Source organism: Netta rufina, assembly GCF_964035555.1.
Source record: "Netta rufina genome assembly, chromosome: 7".
Classification (NCBI taxonomy): Eukaryota; Metazoa; Chordata; class Aves; order Anseriformes; family Anatidae; genus Netta; species Netta rufina.
This window is the reverse complement of record NC_140130.1, coordinates 7,924,878-7,942,843: the sequence shown is the minus strand read 5'-3', so window position 1 is coordinate 7,942,843 and position 17,966 is coordinate 7,924,878. Positions and strand designations below refer to the sequence as shown.

The window sequence follows — 17,966 nt, the reverse complement described above, 5'->3', positions numbered from 1 at the left end:
CGTCTGCAAAACTTGAAGAAGCTGAGCTTCAAACTGCTGCTGCAGATGGCAGTTCAAAATGAAATCGTCCTGAGGAATGTCATCAGAAATCGTTTAGTGTTTTCCAGGGAGGTATCTAAGGAAAAATTACGTTTTTCTCCGTATTTCAAACAGTCTTGCTGCAGTTTGCAATGTTGCCATTGCACGTTGCATTGCGTTGAACATGACTCCAAGTCAGCAGAGCTGAGCTTTGAATATATGAAGTGGGTGGTGGTAAGTATTGTTAGAATAAATTAAATTAAATTCTAAATTGAGTCTTGCCTGTTGGGCTCTTCAGAGTGGCAAATGTTGCTCTGTAATGGGATTGCCTCATCTCAGGCTCGGTTTCTGAAATATTTTCACTATTGTTCAGGAAAATATACAGATCCACGGTGATAATTCCTAAAGAAAAGTAACCAGAAATAATTACTATGCTGCCTTCAGAGCAGAGCTTGAACAGCATCCAATAAATAAAACTGTGTGGAACAGCATGGATGAAGCAAAATACTGTACAGTGATTCAGGAATTCTGCATTGAATCAAGTGTGACCCCTGCACCCCCACTTTTTGACTTGCCTGACAAAATCTGTACCATAATGCGTATGTACCTGCTGGTGAACTCGTACTGGAGTCTGTGTTGTTATTTTCCTGATTTCTGCAGTCCAATATGTTCTTATTTTTAAATTTGCATGTAACTATGGGGGAAAAATAGGGTCCTCCCAGGAGGATTTGCCTCTTTTTTTTTTTTTTTTTTTTTTTTTTAGGGTCTAGGTTCTAAAAAGAGACCAATAAATTACAAACTAATAGAACTGATAACTCTTATCGATGTCTTAAAGGCATTGCTAAGATAGGCAATTGAAAATAAAGCAAAGCATTAGATCTTCCAAACAGCAACTCTTATACCCAGGAGGAGAAATAGAGGAATGCAGAGACAGAGGCAGGGAGAACCAATAACATATAGCACGAGAAATTTGCCCGTTAGATAAATTACACGCAGGGTGACAAATTCCTCAAGTCAGCCTAATCGGTTTTCCTCTGCACCCGGAAAGAGAAAATGACCATTTAATTATTGGGAGAAAAAATTATCTTACTAATTGAGGGAGTCACATTAGTGCAATTTGGTTTATAGTTCAATCTATTTGAGGAACGTGGATGCAGTTGAGCCAAAGATGTTATTTAGTGTTTAATTGGATGGACCCAATGCGACAAAGAACCAAATGTCCTCATCTAAACAAAACTAGCCTGTGGGCCCTGCTCGTTGTTGCGTGGGGAACGTGTGGGGCGTTGGCACCTTCGGTCCAAATTGAGCCTACTTTTCCTACCTGCTGCATCCGTCTGTGTTTTACTTTTCCATGCTTTCAAAGACCACCGTGTCGCTTCATGTCCTGGGGACGTGATGAGCATTTTCCATATGCTGCCTATTTCTGAGGAAATATTTGCAGCATTTGCTTAGAGGCAGTCCAGAGGTGCAAGCTGTGCACAAGGGGACCCGTGCCTTTCATTCTGTGGGGCAGTGATGCTGGGGAGCTGGGGAGCAGGGCTTTAAGAAAAAAGTAATGGATTTATATTAAGTATGGTTAGTGTTTGTCACTGGGAAATGCAGTGCTCTACAACCACCACAGTTAAGACATGCAGCGGTGTTGGCACAACCCCCCCGAATAACGAAGACCATTTTTGGTCTGTGTTTTGAAACAAACAAAAACATTAACAAATCTTCATCAGCCTGCATCTGATGTAAACTAACCACTTAGCAATTAGAGTTTTAATTGCTCCGCAATTAAATTTGCGATTACAATGCAATTAGGACTCTGAGTTTAATTTACGAAAGCACTGCTCTGGCCCGGAGTCAGAGGGGGCCAGGGGAGCGAGGGCAGCAGTGCCCACAGCTTTGGTTGCTTCTCCTTCGGGGGCCATGACTTCTTGATGTCCTAATTCTGTAGGAAGTGGCAGGAATATTCAAGGAGACAGAATGGGATCATTTAGCTGCACCCGTCCAAATAATCCTCTGCTGCCCCAGCTGCTTCACAAGCTGCTAAGAGAAGTTGTGTTTTCTGGATGACAAGTGACAAAATGGGAGGAAGGTGGGCAAAGTCTTGGGCAGTGTGAACATTTCACACCCAGGTAGAAGGTGTTCACATAAAAAATTGTGCAAAGGAGTAAGGGTAAGGCCTTGGTTCTAATCATCCTAGAGTATCTCTGGGAAAAAATAGAGGATCAAAGAGAAAGGCTGCTGGTCTTCAAATCCAAGGAATGAGGGTACAATATTAGAGGCATAAAAATTGGTTCTGTCAAAGGTGGGACAAGACTGAAATATAAGAGCCTGGAGAAGAAGCAAAGGAGCCTCCTGTGTAACTCCGACTTCTGAGCATCTGCCAAAAGCAAAATATTTTGAATTATTCACTGTTAATGTGAGTTCTGGCAGTTCTTTTTGTTGGGAGCAGGCTGCTGGCTTCTAGAGCTCTTGTTGGGTTGTGTGTCCTCATGCTGCCCACCTTCTCACATTTTTTGTGAGATACCCAAATTGATGGCACCCTTTGGGGGTCCATATTTTGACCATATGGGAGTGGAAAGGAATAGGGATTTGGGGAGAACCCAGGATATAGTCACCAGAATCCAGCTGCCATCCTTTACTCATGTTAAGTCTTTAATGAAAGCTAAGACAGAGGTTTTAATTTTATTTTAGGCTCTGTCCACATGGAAAATACTTGCGTTGTCCTCCACCGATCCAGAATAGCTTCTTATGGTTGACAGAAAAATGTGTAGTTCAGATGCCAACTCTCTGCAAAATCAGCTCAGTTGTAAATTAAATATTGTCATTCAATAGTGCTCAATGCTTGGCAGAAATGCATTGTTTTCCAGTGTTTTCTTCTTGCGTCAAATAAAGCAGCACCTGCATTATTTAGTATTTGCTTTACAGAGATGTCAGAGGAAGCTGTGCATTTATTTTTATCTCCATTAACCAATCACTATTGCATTGCATTTCTTTTGGCTTCTCTATCTGGCTGATACGTCAAAGCAAGCAATTTATTTCCTACATCAAAAGCACCCTGCATAGGCTACCAAGGAGGACAAGCAAAAGGGTGAAATTCCTTCTCTTTATAGCTGTGTCAGACGCTTTATTTCCATGGGAGGTGAATTTGGCTCATGGTCTGGTGAGTTTATTGTTAGGTGCTTAATGTTCCAGATTGCTTAATTACACAGCAGGAGAACAGGATACTTTCTCCAATGCAATGAATTGTTATTAAACAGCAGGTTTGTTCCTACAGCAGACGGAAGGAGAAGCAGCCACGTTCGCTTGCAGCTGTGTCAAAGATCAAATACCTTCGCTTTTCAGTTCCAACCTTACGTGGGCTGCTGTCCTCCTCAATCTTTCTCTAATGCATTTTGAAAAGAACCATACACACATATGTGTGCATATTTTGTTTCTGCAGGGCTTCTTGCCCGTGCCCTCCTGGGAGCGGCATTTGGCCATGGCTTGTGGCTCAGACGCTGGGCACAGCCCTAAGCACAGCCTCACATCACCAACGTTACATTTAAGTTCACAAATAAGAAGCAGGTGCTGAAATCAAAATGGCATTTAATTAGCAGAGCTGGTAGCAAAAGCTTTGAAGCGACTGCCGAAATTTGTATTTATACAGCAAGCTTTAATTTTGCTTTGAAAAACGAGACCTCTGCATTACATCATGTCGTACTTCAGGAGGAACCAGGCTTTGTATGGGAAAATGCACCCCATGGTGTTGTGTATCCTCTCTGCAATCTTTGCTTTAAATACTCTTATGATGAATAAAACTAGTCTAAATGCAAATTTTAAACGAGCATCTAAATCCTTGTTTCTTAAGACAAACCAACAAATGCTTTTGGGGGTTTATTGTTGAATGCTTCTGAAGATGAGTAATTCTCATGTAGAAATCTATATTGAATTCATCAAAAGAAATGCTGGTCACCTTTTTTTTGACTGCTTTCCAAACCCAACATCACCTTAGGTCATGGGAAATTTGAACTATCATCTTTTGCTTAGTGCCAGTAGCTTTTGGGGGTTGCCATTGGACCGAAACCACCCTGAATTTGAGCATTTCCTCCCAGGGGTTTCAAGAAGCTTCTGTTTTTCTGCTCAGCTCGACTTGTAATCGTGCACCAATGTGAGTGAACCATGCGGTTCTTGTTTTTAAGTCTTTATAGGAAGATAAATGGTCTGTGGGAATTTTGTCCAAAGATGGCTCATCAGCACAGCTTGCTCTGGGGAGCAACAGGTGACACCTTGAGCAGTGAGACGGATCTTAAAATGCTTTCGAGTAATGTAATTACTTCTGCTTTACTGCTCAGATTTGCCCATCTTTTCTATGAAAATGACTCCATGAGCTAAAAGTGAGGGAAACCCCTTCCATTTGCAGGCATTTGTAGTGGAGCTTTTGGCAGAAAAATCCCCATTTCAGCTCTGCAGAAGCTCAGGTCTGTTAAAAAATTTAATTCTCCAAAATCATTTAGGAGTGTGTGAGGCACCACTAAAGGTTGCCTTTGTTCATTCTAGAGTTAAATATCTGTTTTTGTGCTTCATCTTAGATTGATGCTTACTATGAACAAAAAAATCTTAACATTTGTAATGAATTATAATAAATAGTAAATGACTTTTAAAAGGAAGTTAGCGAATACTAGGAAGGGAATATGAGTCTATTTGAAGCTAAAAATAAATCAATAGCCACAAAATGTAATTCCTAGGTTTATTTATTAACCACTAGGTATTCTACTACACATTGTCATGTTTCTCTGATCACTTCTATTCTGCAAATATTGGTGAGTGTGCTCTTTGTGAAGCTTTTTAAGTACAAGTCATGTGTTATCAGTGTCCAGTGTTAATACTCAATGTGATGGGTCTTTGTGTTCTTTTACCATTGCCAGCTTTTGGATTGTGTAAGCTTTTCTGTCTTGGCTACAATGTGGGGTTAGAATTTCTCCTTACAGCCTGATTCTGGATCCTCCAGATGTCTCGGATGTTATGTCATTTTGGTGAATTTTGTCCTCAAGCGTTAGCTACATGGAATGGTTAATAGTTGTCTACAGTGTAAAGCAGTCTGTGTTTCTCTCATTTTAATGTCATCTTTACAAATCCTCTGGAGTGTAGGACTGATGTATGGGATGTGTTTTGTTTATGCAGTTAGTTTTCTCACGGCTGATTCTTTTTTTTTCTGGATTGCTATGCATTTAACTTGAAATGTTTAATGTGCTAAAAATAGTGCAACTGGATATGTTCCAGCAGTTTCTGCAGTGGTTTGAAGACTGAAATTTGGGTGTAAAAATACATATGTATACGGTATTGTGTATATGTGCATATATACATGTATACATATATATATGTGTACATGTTTATATTAATATAGATATACTCATACACGGACCTGGGGGGCAGCAGAATCCAGGTGGCCTCAAAACACGCATGGATGCATTTGACCTGCCCAAAGTTTTCCTAAATCTGTTTTCTTAGGTTCTGGCCGTGAGTCATTTTGAAGTGATGACAGTTTAATAAATTCAAGGTATTTTTTTTTTCTATTATTTTAATCAGCAAAGCCACAGGATCTATGGCATCAGACAATGTAAGACCCCACCCCTCCAAAAATGCGTCCTCCACTCACATTCATATTACATTACCAACTTTCTTTATTCCGCTATGGAAAAGTATGAGGTTTTCTGTTCAATTTGAGTTTCCTTTTTCTGTGGTTAGTAGGGTTATTGTGTATAAACTTATTTTACAAGTCCCCCGGGTTTGCTTTTTCTCCTTGGCACATTGTTTTGGCCAAGCAGCATGGCTCTGCTGGAATCGCTATGCTGGCTTCAAGGGGCACCAAGAGCATGGGGTCATAGATTTACAAACAGGTATAAGGGCTGCCAGGATTGTATTTTAGAGCATATAAACTATATAGAAGTTGTTGCTTTTCTGTGATGAGTACCTCCAGATTCCTTCGGCTGGAGACAGAGCCACGCAGCCCCATAGCAAACGGGAGCAATATATTTTTGCAGGTTTTCCTGGCCACCTTTGGTCTCTACCATACAAATACAGGTGCTCCATTGGACCCAGAGGGCTCTGAGCTCCCCACTTGCTGAGTACAGACCCCTTGCATGCCGCTCAGTGATGTGCTAGGGGCTGCAGTGGCAGTGAGAACTGGCAGGATCCCTAAACGACCTTCTTCCCAGTTTGGGGAGAGGTGAGGCTTTGTACAGGAATTCTCATTTTTCTGTCTTGCACTGTTTTGTTACAGCCTAGATGGTGCTCATAGGTGTGATAACCCATGCGGGTGCTCCGCTTGCTCGTTGTCCCATTGCCCGTGCATGCCCAAAGGCGATGGCAGGACCGTTTTCATGGTGTTCTGTTCTCCTGGCTCTTCTTCCTCAGATGTCCTTTGAAAACCACAAATTGGCCCTGAGCTGCTTTCTTCCCATTCAACCTCTGCTTTTAACCCCCCCTCGCATGTCTCCCGTCTGTGTGGTATTGGTGAGCAGATAAAACAGACTTGTTCTTCTGAGGTGAAATGTTCAAAAAGAAAAGGTTCAGTAGGATGTGAATTAAATAATGGCCATGGGTCATAGTAATTTTCCTTTTGATAATAGCTGTGTTATTCATGGATGAGTGTTCTTGGGGATTAGTTTCTTGGTGAAAATGAGCAAAATTGCTCCATGGTTTTTGTGTGTGGTGTTACAGACCTAAATTATTTCCTTTTTCAATACAAGAAATGGAGAAAAATTCACCTGAAAGTGTAATATATGAAGCAAAGGTCACAATGAGCTTAGTATACTGCAAAGTATTGTCTGACAGACACTCCACTAAGAAAACTCATGTGTTGAAAGCTTATATATGCAAGGTTTTTTACATCTTTTGTGAGTTTGTATGTGAGTTTAATTTGTTTTCAAGTCATATGAGTCTTGTATTTGTTTTCACGGCATAATTGAATAAATTTTAAAACAAGTCTGAAGGAAATTTCCTATTTAAAATGGTCTTCTCATTTGTCTCCTTGCAGATGGGAAGGTTGAAGTGACAAAAGAAGGCGTGAAGCTGTGCACCATGGGACCTGGCAAGGTATTTGGGGAATTAGCCATTCTCTACAATTGCACCCGGACAGCAACTGTCAAAAGTAAGATCATTTTTGAACTTTGATGTTGAATGTCTTGGTATTTCTTTGGCTTCTCATCTTCCCTTTGGAGTTGCAGCCGCTTTTCAGTGTTCAGCTTTCTTAATTAATTAAGCTCTCTGTGGCATGGATTACAGCATTGCATTTAGCCACTGTGAGCGGGAAGAAGATAGAAAAGAAATGCTTCACTGGGTTCTTTCACTGAGGTTTGTTCCTGTAGGGCACCTCCTGTGTTAATGCAGTGGTTGATGCTGCCGCAGGCAGAGGAGTCTACAGCTAATACCCCCACTGTCCATATAGCAGTGATGCCTACAGTGAGGATCAGGACAAGGTATGGGATAGGAGCTGTCCTACCACATGGTCACAGATCCTGGAAACTTGTATGAGTTTCTAAGAGGGCAGAAGCATGACTGAGTTTTTTCGGTCCTGCTGCTGCACTCCTGTCCTCCTACGCGTACAATCTTATTTCAGACCCTGTGGATGGACAGAAACAGGCTATGGGTAAAAGGTTTCCCTGCACTGTGATAGTGTATGGTGCAGAGTAGGATGCAGCCCAAACTCAGGATATGACTGTTGCTTTTAAGAGCATTTCTTACCCCTGTAAATGTAGGTATTCAATGGAAACTGGAAGTAAAGTTTATGTATTTTTTCAGGGCAAGTCATTGTTTTCCCCCTAAACTGATTAAGCAGACAGAATTGGAAAAAAAAAAAAAAAAGAAAAAAGCCCGGGTGGCACTGATCCCTTGCTCTAAGTCTTTGGCTCTTCTCCTGTAATCTGGTTTCTTTTATGAGTGTTCTGGGCAAAGCTTAGGTTGCACAATAAGTAGAGGAAAATCGCATTACTATGTATGCCATAAATATGTTTTCATTTATTGTAGTTGAGAATTTTTGATCTTGGGGATAAGAGCTCAAGATGAAATCTTAAGCAGTGGGGTTTTATGAGAGATGGAATACTATTCTGTAGGGGAAGAGTTAGGATACAGGTGGGATAGATCATGAGAGTAATACAGAGACAAAAAAAAAAAGAAGGTATGAAAACAATGAGGCACGTGAGTTCCTGTTCAGAATAGAGTCTTTCAAAAATGTGTAATTTTTACTTCAAAAGGAGAAAGAAGAAAGAGGACCAATGGACAGAAGAGTCAAAACAAGAAAAGATAACAGGATGTTATCCTTAATCCTTAAGAATCTGTCTGACCTACTCTTGGTTTTGCCTGTGTAAGCCTTGCCTTTTTACAAGTACTGTTTATTGCAGGTAGATGCTTGGCTAACCTCTAGTGAGTTCACTGGCAGCACAGTTTATGCCTTGCAGTAATCCATAATCACAAATGATGGAGCAAATGTGCTTAATACACATGTTGTGCCGAGTCCCAGACCCCGGAGACCTTGGGAATAATTCAGGCTGTGTGCTGGGCTGCTCCCTGATGCGTTGCTTGGTCTCCTGCCATGTACTGTGGGTGTGCATGGGAAGCAGGTGTTGATCCACCCTATTTCCCCATGCCTCCTGCCCCGTCAGTGTGTTCTCCATGTAGTCGTATAGGCTGTATTGCTGTCCGAGTTAAGGTTTGGAGTGTTGGTGATTACGATGAATTCAGCTGAGCTGCAGGTTTTTGTGGTTATGCAGGAAGTTGGAAAGAGCAGAGAGAAACAGGGGAGATGATCGATCCCTAGGAAGGGACAGGAGTGGATCCTCGTTTATTTCCCTGTACAAGAACAGAACTGAAAGTGACTGGATCCTCTGGTACCATAAGCACTACACCGTTGTGCAGTCACACCATTTTGTGTGCATGCCCCTTCTCAATGTGTTCATACAAGTCAGTCTAATAGGATATAATACTGGAGACTGTTTTTACTGCCAGCTTTACTGTTACTGGCTCTGTAATGTTCTGCATGTCCCTCTCTTGAGCAGACTTCCAGATTGCCTTTTGGTGCTTACTTTTACTAAATCCCTCTTTTTTTCATTGTTCAACTGGGGGCAGTAGTAAGGCTGCTACTATAACCACCCTTGGAGAGATCTTCCATCGAGAAGGAGGTGCCTGCATTTGTTGTTTTACTCTGCTCCTTTTCCATTAGCATCATAAAATTATGTTAATTATGCATCTTATTCCACCAGCAGCTGGCGGCCATTTGTAATCTCCTTTCTGATGCCAGCAAGTGGTTTTTAGGTGGTTTCTCGTTATTGCACAAGTAGGTAGCAGTCGTGGTTGTAATCAGCTTTGTCCTTTCAAGTACAGTGGCATGCAAGGTCACAGCTCGGCTTTTGGGAACTGTTTCAGCTAGACCTAACTGAACAGAGCCACGTCTTTGAGGTGTGTGGATCAGTTTAGGGTGCATTATTGACTTAAATTGTTGCTGATGCTGCTAATAAACGGCTTCAAACATCTGTTTGTTCTTTTGGCTAAAAGATAAATAAATGTCATAAGCCTCAAGAAAGGCGAATGCTAGCAAATATTCCATTAAGTCTGATGATAACTTTGATCATTACAAGGATTATTTCAGGAGAAATGAACAATTGATGATTGTAATGAAAACAGACACCCAGTCAACAGTGATGCTGGTGATGGGGAAGATGTGTCAAGGGGCATCATACAACTTTCATTTACAGAAATACTTTAAATCAGGGCTTCCCAATTTTCAGCAGATAGATTTCCATTACCTCTGGTGTCAGAAGAGCTTTTTGATGTGCCTGCCAGTACTTCATTATAAGGGCATTAAGTATTTCTTCTTAAAAGATGAAGTTGCAGCAAAGACTTGAATGAGGGATGCGTTATGGGGGTGTGAAGCTCAGCAGTGCCTTTGGGCTGTAATGATGCGTCAGCTATGCTGACATCTAGTGCTGCAACTCATTTGTGTGTGTGCTTGTGCTTGGGCTTGGTAAATAATAAAGTTTTTAGTGTCATTACTCACTGCAGTAGTCTGCACGGGCTCCTCAGCTGCTGCTCGCCCCGTAGGAGCTTGCAGCCTTAAAGGGATAAATCCCTACAGGAAGTCCTTCGCCTTCTGAAAACACTTCAGAAGACGTTAAGTTATAATTATTCTGATCTGACTCCTTCTGGTTCATTATGACCTCTTTAATGAGATAACCTGGGTCTTTTGAAAGGCTGCCCTAAGATAATTCTGACAGTATTTTCTCAGTTGTTACTACAGTCTTAGGTAAAAGCAGGTTGGGGTCTAAGAGCACCACAGCCTTTGGACAATGTGCTTCAGAGCACATTTTCTCAGTTGTTCTGAAGCTTTTGGTTTTCATTTCTAGATATTAGAGAAAGATTATTATTTTTTATTATTTTTTTCTGGAGACTGTTCAGGCTGATGCTCCAAGTGTGTCATTGTCATGGCTTTCCAGACTGCTGCTGTTCACAAATCTGCTTCCCTCACGTACACAGTGAAATCCAAATCAGCAGTTACATTTCTCCTAAGTGTTCATTTCCATTGTCTACATGCAAAACTCGAGGCTACTTGCAATTTAAAGCAGAATCAGACTTTTCCTCCCTAATGCCAACAAGTAATTTTATGCAGTCCATTAGAATAAGAGAAAGGAAATCCCACTCATTATTAAGGCTGGCATGCTAAAATGATGTATCTAGTCCCCTGGGAGAGTAGCATCCTCCAAGTGTGCCTGTTTACCTATATATCTCAAATTGCTATCATCAACTCTTTGAGGAAGCAAATAGCAGAGGTGTCACCAAGTTTTCAGTGGTGGGACAGGACAGGACAGGATGGGGGGAGGCTCTGGTGACCTTGTCTGTCCTGCAGCCACCCTGCTCAATTGCAATTCCCTTTAATGAGGAGTCTTTCCTATTTGCTAAGAGACCTAAGAAAAGAAGGATTTTATCTTGCTTGCTGCCAAGCAAACTGCATCTCCAAGCATGTTATCACATGAGCATGAAAGAAGCAAAAAGCTTTATTAGAATTTAAATTCGATTTTGTTCATTAGTAACATGGATGGTAGAAGGGGCTTTCTGATAAGTCAGAAAGAAACAAAAAGGCAGAAAATCCAACCCAACAGGTGGGGCTGTATGCAAAACTTGTTAATTCTTCATTGGATTACACAAAAGATCTGCGTAGTAAGTGGAGATTCTTCTGAGATAATAAACCTCTGCAGTTGTTTTCACTCTGAATTATCTGATGAATAGAACTGCACACCATTTTGGCAGGCAGGTTGGGGGAACCCTGATTTTGTGAAAGGAGTGGATTCCTGCACCTAAGGGCATGATATATATTTGGGAGGTGGCTTTAGCATCTTAATTCCAGTTCTTCCCCTGAGAAAATATCATAATGAACCCCTCACAAAGCCAGCTGGCTGCGGGACGGCCGGCTTCAGAGGAGTTGTATGCAGCTTGGCACTAGCCTATATTTTTAGGGAAACAACTTGGGCAAAAAAAGAAAGCACAAGCTAGAGTTGATAAACTGTAAATTAAGTAAATAATTTTTTGTGTGTGTCTGGTAACACCAGCAGTGTGTCCTCAAACAAGAGTTGCTCGAGCCTTTTCTGCTTATCAGCAGTGCTAATTGTGCAAAGCTCACTGCCGTTCAGTGTGATTGCTGAAGGAATTTGTAAATTTTGTTGCCAAGCTTGGATGAGTTTGAGTTCTCCACCACTGTGTTTTTAATGGAGTCCTGTGGAAATGCTGGCTTGCTTGCTAGCTGCAGCCCCAGAAAATACTCTGACTTAAAAGGAGCTTGGTAATGGTGATAATTTGCAAGGAAAATTCAGGCAACAGCGTGCCAGTTGCCAATTATAACTGCGGAGACTCGTTAAAAACCTTCGAGAAGGATGTTCAGATATTCTCCTCCAACAATCAGAGAAGCTTGTGTAAAGTTTGTTCTGATCTTCTCAAAACAAGGATGTTGGCAAGCAAAGGTTAATTTTAGATATTTAGCTGCTTGGTTAAAAGCTGTCTGGTCTCTCTCAGGTTGTGCAAACCGGAGATGATGGGGCCACGGAGCAGCCTGCTTTTAGAAGAGCTCATGAGCTTGCAGAACTGGGTTGCGTGTACTTTGTTTCTTCCATTTCTGCATGTGGTCTTTTCTTTCTGCCCACAACTATGTAAATAGTGGCTTTTGATGATTATTTCAGGATTTTTGGCAGGAAGTTTTGATCCTTATCACTTCAGGAGTTTGAACAGCAGTATCCATTGAGACATCTTTTTGACTCAGGCTTTTACCATTGAAATGTCTTTGGTATAGAAAGCTAACAACCCCGTCTGGGAAACAGATGCTTTCTGCCATACCTTACAGTTTCCAACCCTTCTAATAACACAAGGGAAGTTAGTTTCTTCTTCTGACTTTAAACACCGTGACCCAACATTTGAAATGTTTAATTCTTTGTTCTTGTTTCCCCATTTCAGTGTTTCTGCCCTACAAGTCTGAAGGAAAGCAAAGCTCCATTTATCCAGTTCCTAAGAATCACGAGACTGAAATTAAAAAATGACTGATTTGTAAGGAAAGTGCAAGCTCTGACAATATTTTATTTCACTCTAAAGAAATGCTTTCTCCTTCGTGTTTTACTGGATCCAAGTATTGATGCCCAGGATACTGTGCTTCAGTGCCTGCACGTGGAGCAGCTGCAGCCTGAGCAAAGGTGGATGAGATGGGTGCTGCTGCAACGTGGCTTGGCTGCCTTGTAGGGTACTGTCACAGCCTCTGGCAGTTTACACTGCAGACCTTCCCTCCTTTGCTTTCAGCTGCTGCTATAAATAAGTCCCTAGTGCTTGCTCGCTTCTTGCTCTTCTTCTGGGGTGTGTGTGTGCTGCCTTTGTACTTGAGACAAATCTGTATTTTCTGTTTGAGTTTTTTAATTAGTGCCTTTATCAACATTTATCATCATTTATCAACAGTCCTGGCTATCGGGGGAGGTCCCAGTTGACTGGCGGCTAGCAAACGTGACGCCCATCTACAAGAAGGGCCGGAGGACTGACCCGGGAAACTACAGGTCTGTCAGTTTGACGTCAGTGCCAGGGAAGCTCATGGAGTAGATTATCTTGAGAGTCATCACACAGCACTTGCAGGGCAAGCAGGCGATCAGGCCCAGTCAGCATGGGTTTATGAAAGGCAGGTCCTGCTTGACGAACCTGATCTCCTTCTATGACAAAGTGACGTGCTGGGTGGCTGTGGATGTGGTCTACCTTGACTTCAGCAAGGCTTTTGACACCGTCTCCCACAGCATTCTTCTCAAGAAACTGGCTGCTCTTGGCTTGGACTGGCACACGCTTCATTGGGTTAGAAACTGGCTGGATAGCCGGGCCCAAAGAGTCATGGTGAATGGAGTCAAGTCCAGTTGGAGGCCAGTCACTAGTGGTGTTCCCCAGGGCTCGGTGCTGGGGCCGGTCCTCTTTAATATCTTCATCGATGATCTGGACGAGGGCATTGAGTGCACCCTCAGTAAGTTTGCAGATGACACCAAGCTATGTGCGTGTGTTGATCTGCTTGAGGGTAGGAAGGCTCTGCAGGAGGATCTGGATAGGCTGCACTGATGGGCTGAGGTCAACTGCATGAAGTTCAACAAGGCCAAGTGCCGGGTCCTCCACCTGGGGTGCAATAACCCCAAGCAGAGCTACAGACTGGGAGATGAGTGGTTGGAGAGCTGCCAGGCAGAGAAGGACCTGGGAGTGATGGTGGATAGTCGGCTGAATATGAGCCAGCAGTGTGCTCAGGTGGCCAAGAAGGCCAACGACATCCTGGCTTGTATCAGGAACAGTGTGACCAGCAGGGCTAGGGAGGTGATCGTCCCCCTGTACTCGGCTCTGGTGAGGCCGCACCTCGAGTACTGTGTTCAGTTTTGGGCCCCTCGCTACAAGAAGGACATGGAGGTGCTTGAGCGGGTGCAGAGAAGGGCGATGAAGCTGGTGAGGGGCCTGGAGAACAAGTCCTACGAGGAGCGGCTGAGGGAGCTGGGCTTGTTCAGCCTGGAGAAGAGGAGGCTCAGGGGCGACCTTATTGCTCTCTACAGGTACCTCAAGGGAGGCTGTAGTGAGGTGGGGGTTGGTCTATTCTCCCACGTGCCTGGTGACAGGATGAGGGGGAATGGGCTTAAGTTGCGCCAGGGGAGTTTTAGGTTGGATGTTAGGAAGAACTTCTTTACCGAAAGGGTTGTTAGACATTGGAACAGGCTGCCCAGGGAAGTGGTGGAGTCACCATCCCTGGAAGTCTTTAAAAGACGTTTAGATGTAGAGCTTAGGGATATGGTTTAGTGGGGACTGCTAGCGTTAGGTCAGAGGTTGGATTCGATGATCTTGAGGTCTCTTCCAACCTAGAAATTCTGTGATTTAATTAGAAGAAACTTTGTTGTTGTTGTTGTTATTAACGTTATGGTTTCTTTAGTTTGCCTGCTGTTGGCATCTTTGGCATTTTCCAAGTCTTTTCGGGATGGAAAATCATGCACAGTAGATTTTTCTTTTCCTTACATCCTTTCCCGTGGCTCATTTGGCTGGAATTGTTCATTTGTCAGTTTTGTTGTTGCTGTTCATTGTCTCTTCCTCTCTCTCTTTCTCTCTCTCTCTCTCTTTCTCTCTCTCTCTTTTAAACTGAATTGTTTATTTTCTTTTTTTTTTCTTTTTTTTTCTTTTTTCTCCCCATTAAACTTATTATGTATTAGCTTTATCACAGTGCTTGCCCAGTACCCAGCTTTTTCCCTGTGGTCCTTTTTCTAGCTTTAATTCTGCCATTACCTTTATTAGATCACCTGCAGGTACTTGGGAGGAGAGATGCTGATGTGAGTCGTTGTCTGCTTGCAGAGCTCATTAGATCAGAGAGAGCGAAGCAGTGAGGACTTTTTAGCCACTTTAGGGGTTCTGCTAAGTGAAGACATTACAATCTGTCTTGGAGGCAGGAATGGAAGAGGGTGCTGAAGCATGGTTGATTGCTTGTATAGGCAGCGTATGAAACAAAATTTCTGCAGCCTTCTTCGGTACAGAGTTTCAGGGTATGTACATGGCACTGTCCTGCAAAGAGCGCAGGAAACAAGTGCAGCAGCATCCTAAGTACCTGAATGAATCTCTCTGTTTTCTTATTTTGGTAATTTCGTAGTCAACTTTAGAATAGACTGAAGGTTTTAGTTTCAGTTCAGTCTTCAGCACCTACTTGTAGGCTTTAGGAAAGCTATATAAAGCAGTGCCTGGAAAGCTCGCAGGCAGTTTAACTTAGGAGACACCTTGAGGAATGGGACTTGCAAACTCATTGTGGCTAGGTTTGCACAATGGAGCATGGAGAAAATTGAATGCTGGCTTTATTGAGTAGCTGGAGAACTAAAGGCTTATAAAGCTGTTCTCACCAGGAACATTCTTGAAGTGCTTTCACCAAAAGTGCTGCTAAGAGCAGCTCCTGCAGCATGTTGAGACTTAGAAACTTGGTGCAGTTTGAAGGCTACATGGCAGAGCCCATGTACAGCGAGCTGGGGCTGAGGGAGGTGTTCAGGGGTGCATGGACAGGTGTCCTGCTGCCCTACAGAAGCCACCATTCCCCTCGAGATCCTCAGCCATGCCGCTCATCCCTGGGCGATGCCTTGGGAGGACTGTGGATGCTCAAAAGGTGCTGACCAACTGCATCCTGGTGCCCCAACTTAGTCTTACAGTCTGGCATCGTATCCTGTGCCTGATATGTTGCAGAGAATCACTTTCCTCTCCATCAGATGTATAAAACTATGTAAAATTCAATAGCATGAAATCATCTTATTACAGGAAAAAGATTCACTATAAGTTCAGGTTTAAAAACTATGTAGTAGTATTTGCCAGTGCTCTTGAAAAAACAATATTCGTTGTGCCTGATGTGGAAGGATGATCATCATTCAGGGGAAAAGAAGCACTTGAGTTGTTTTTAAATACTCCTGAAAATTATTTTGTTGGTATTTTTCATGTTGTTTTAATTACAGAGTTGGATAATCTGAGAAACAAACACAGTTAAACACATCTATAAGTAGATTATGACTTTCTCTATGCAATCCTTGAAGAAGTAGCTAGCAGCAGCTGTAAAATAATTACTTCACAAGAGCTTCCTTTCCCCATCCCCTTTTATTCATATCTCCGAAAACATTACTGATGCATGAAATCAGGCTAGAGCAGTCCTGATAAATGGGATGACTGAAATTCTCTAATGATAGTAAGCTTTTGCTTTGAGCAGAGTTTGATAAACAAGGGAATGCAATAATAGTATTTGCAGTTTATACTAATTTATGAGCTCAACAATACATGGTCTTTTCTCAGACTGAAACACAACAGACTGCACAGAGTCTGGTTTTGACGCACCAATATACAAAAGTTTCTTATTCCAGACTGTTTTCTGGCACTAATTGTAGAAGAATGAGCTGCTTGGTACTAAGACAGACACAGAAATGAACAATTTGTGTTTCAGAGCCAAAGCAAGTCCTCCCTTTTGTTCTCTAAAACCACTTTAGGAGATGCTCGATAAGAGGAAATTACTCTGTGCTACCTTTCTTGATATCTGTGAAAACATAGTTTTAAAGATACTTTTAGCCTCCATAATTTAGTGATTCTTTCTGATTTACAGTGGATTAATTTTAAAGATTTCAGTACACCTTTCTGTAGTGGAGGATTTGTGCTTCCCTCCATTAAAAGTCCATCACTTTCAATAAAACTGTTTCCATTGTTCACTGTAAGTGAATTGGAAGGATATTTTTAATTTTTCCAGTATTGAAAGACCTTTTTTTGCTCTGACAAATGTGAGATCAACAATGAGTATTTGTATCTGCTATGTTTGGATATCTTTTAAATTTGAACTCTTTCTCCCTTACTTAGTCTTCTGTATTTGCACCTGAAGAACTTATGGTAAATTTGTTAGCTTCTGTAAGGTTTCTGACATTAAAATAAAATAACTACAGAAGAATCTATAGCTTCCACATGTTGTCCATGTGAACAGCTGAGGAGATACTCAAGCAACAGACTACCTCAGTGTGGGCTGTTAGCATAATTTACATGAGAAAAGTTGCAAATAAAAACATGGAAGCTGTCCTTCTTCATTTTTAATTAATTTAGATTAATAAACTGTAGGTAGAATATGCAAGTGCTTCTAGGACTGGCATAAGGCAGTGATACCCTCATCTTCTGGCTATGAACACTCCATTTCTCCCTGTGTGTCTGCAGGCAAGCGGTTTGACTCTGTGAACAATTATCTTGAAATGAGCTTGAAGCCTTCTTTCATGCCTCTCTGGAAAGCTATTTAGCAGGAAGAAGTTTGTCTTCCCTCCCATCAACCTGCTCTCTCACCAGATGTGCTTCTGGATCTTGAGCCGTGGTGCTCCATCCCTGCGCTAAGCACGGTCCCCTGCCCGGGCAGGGCAGGATTAGCATGCCACACGACAGGAGCAGTATGCTCATTCTCCATGCAGTTAAAGGTCACTGATAGATCTCTACAGGCATTTAAACAGCACATAAGGATGCGTTTGTTGACAGATTGGCACTGCTCATTGTCTTGTATGGTTTCACAATGTGTGGCTTGTCCAGTTCAGCCTAGAGACAGTGAGCAGCACTCCTGCTTGGCACCTGTCCAAAGCCAAAGTTTAGACCCTGCAATGAAAAAATGCGTGCAAACACTGAAACTGCAAGTATTCTTCTCTTACATGCTCCCAAACATAATGCCAGCTATTTTTCCTTATTTTTGCATTCCTTTTTAGCTGTTGTGTAGCACAGAGTAAGGCAGGGCTCCCCGTAACAGCACGGTGCTGGAGGAAGGCACCTTCCTGTCCAGGGACACACAGGACAGGAGCAGACAGCCCATGAGGGGATGGAAAGTGGCTCCCGTGGGAAAGCAGGAGGGATTGTGGAGTTTGTTGTGACTGACAAAGCTGCCGAAAGTTGCTGGTGGGAAGTAGGTGGCTCTTTCT

General features: G+C 42.4%; 1 protein-coding gene across 3 annotated transcripts in view; it reads left to right on the top strand.

The window, feature by feature from the left end:
- Window positions 1-17,966, top strand: part of PRKG1 (protein kinase cGMP-dependent 1) — a gene marked incomplete at both ends in the record, with an annotated part of 468,546 nt that overhangs the window by 150,308 nt on the left and 300,272 nt on the right. For 2 of the 3 annotated variants that reach the window (XM_084290587.1, XM_084290588.1), the window contains one exon: window positions 7,025-7,138. In XM_084290587.1, coding sequence (XP_084146713.1) covers window positions 7,025-7,138 — 114 coding nt within the window. Of the gene's footprint in view, window positions 1-7,024; window positions 7,139-17,966 lie in introns of those variants that run through there. The other variant, XM_084290589.1, reaches the window with a different exon arrangement.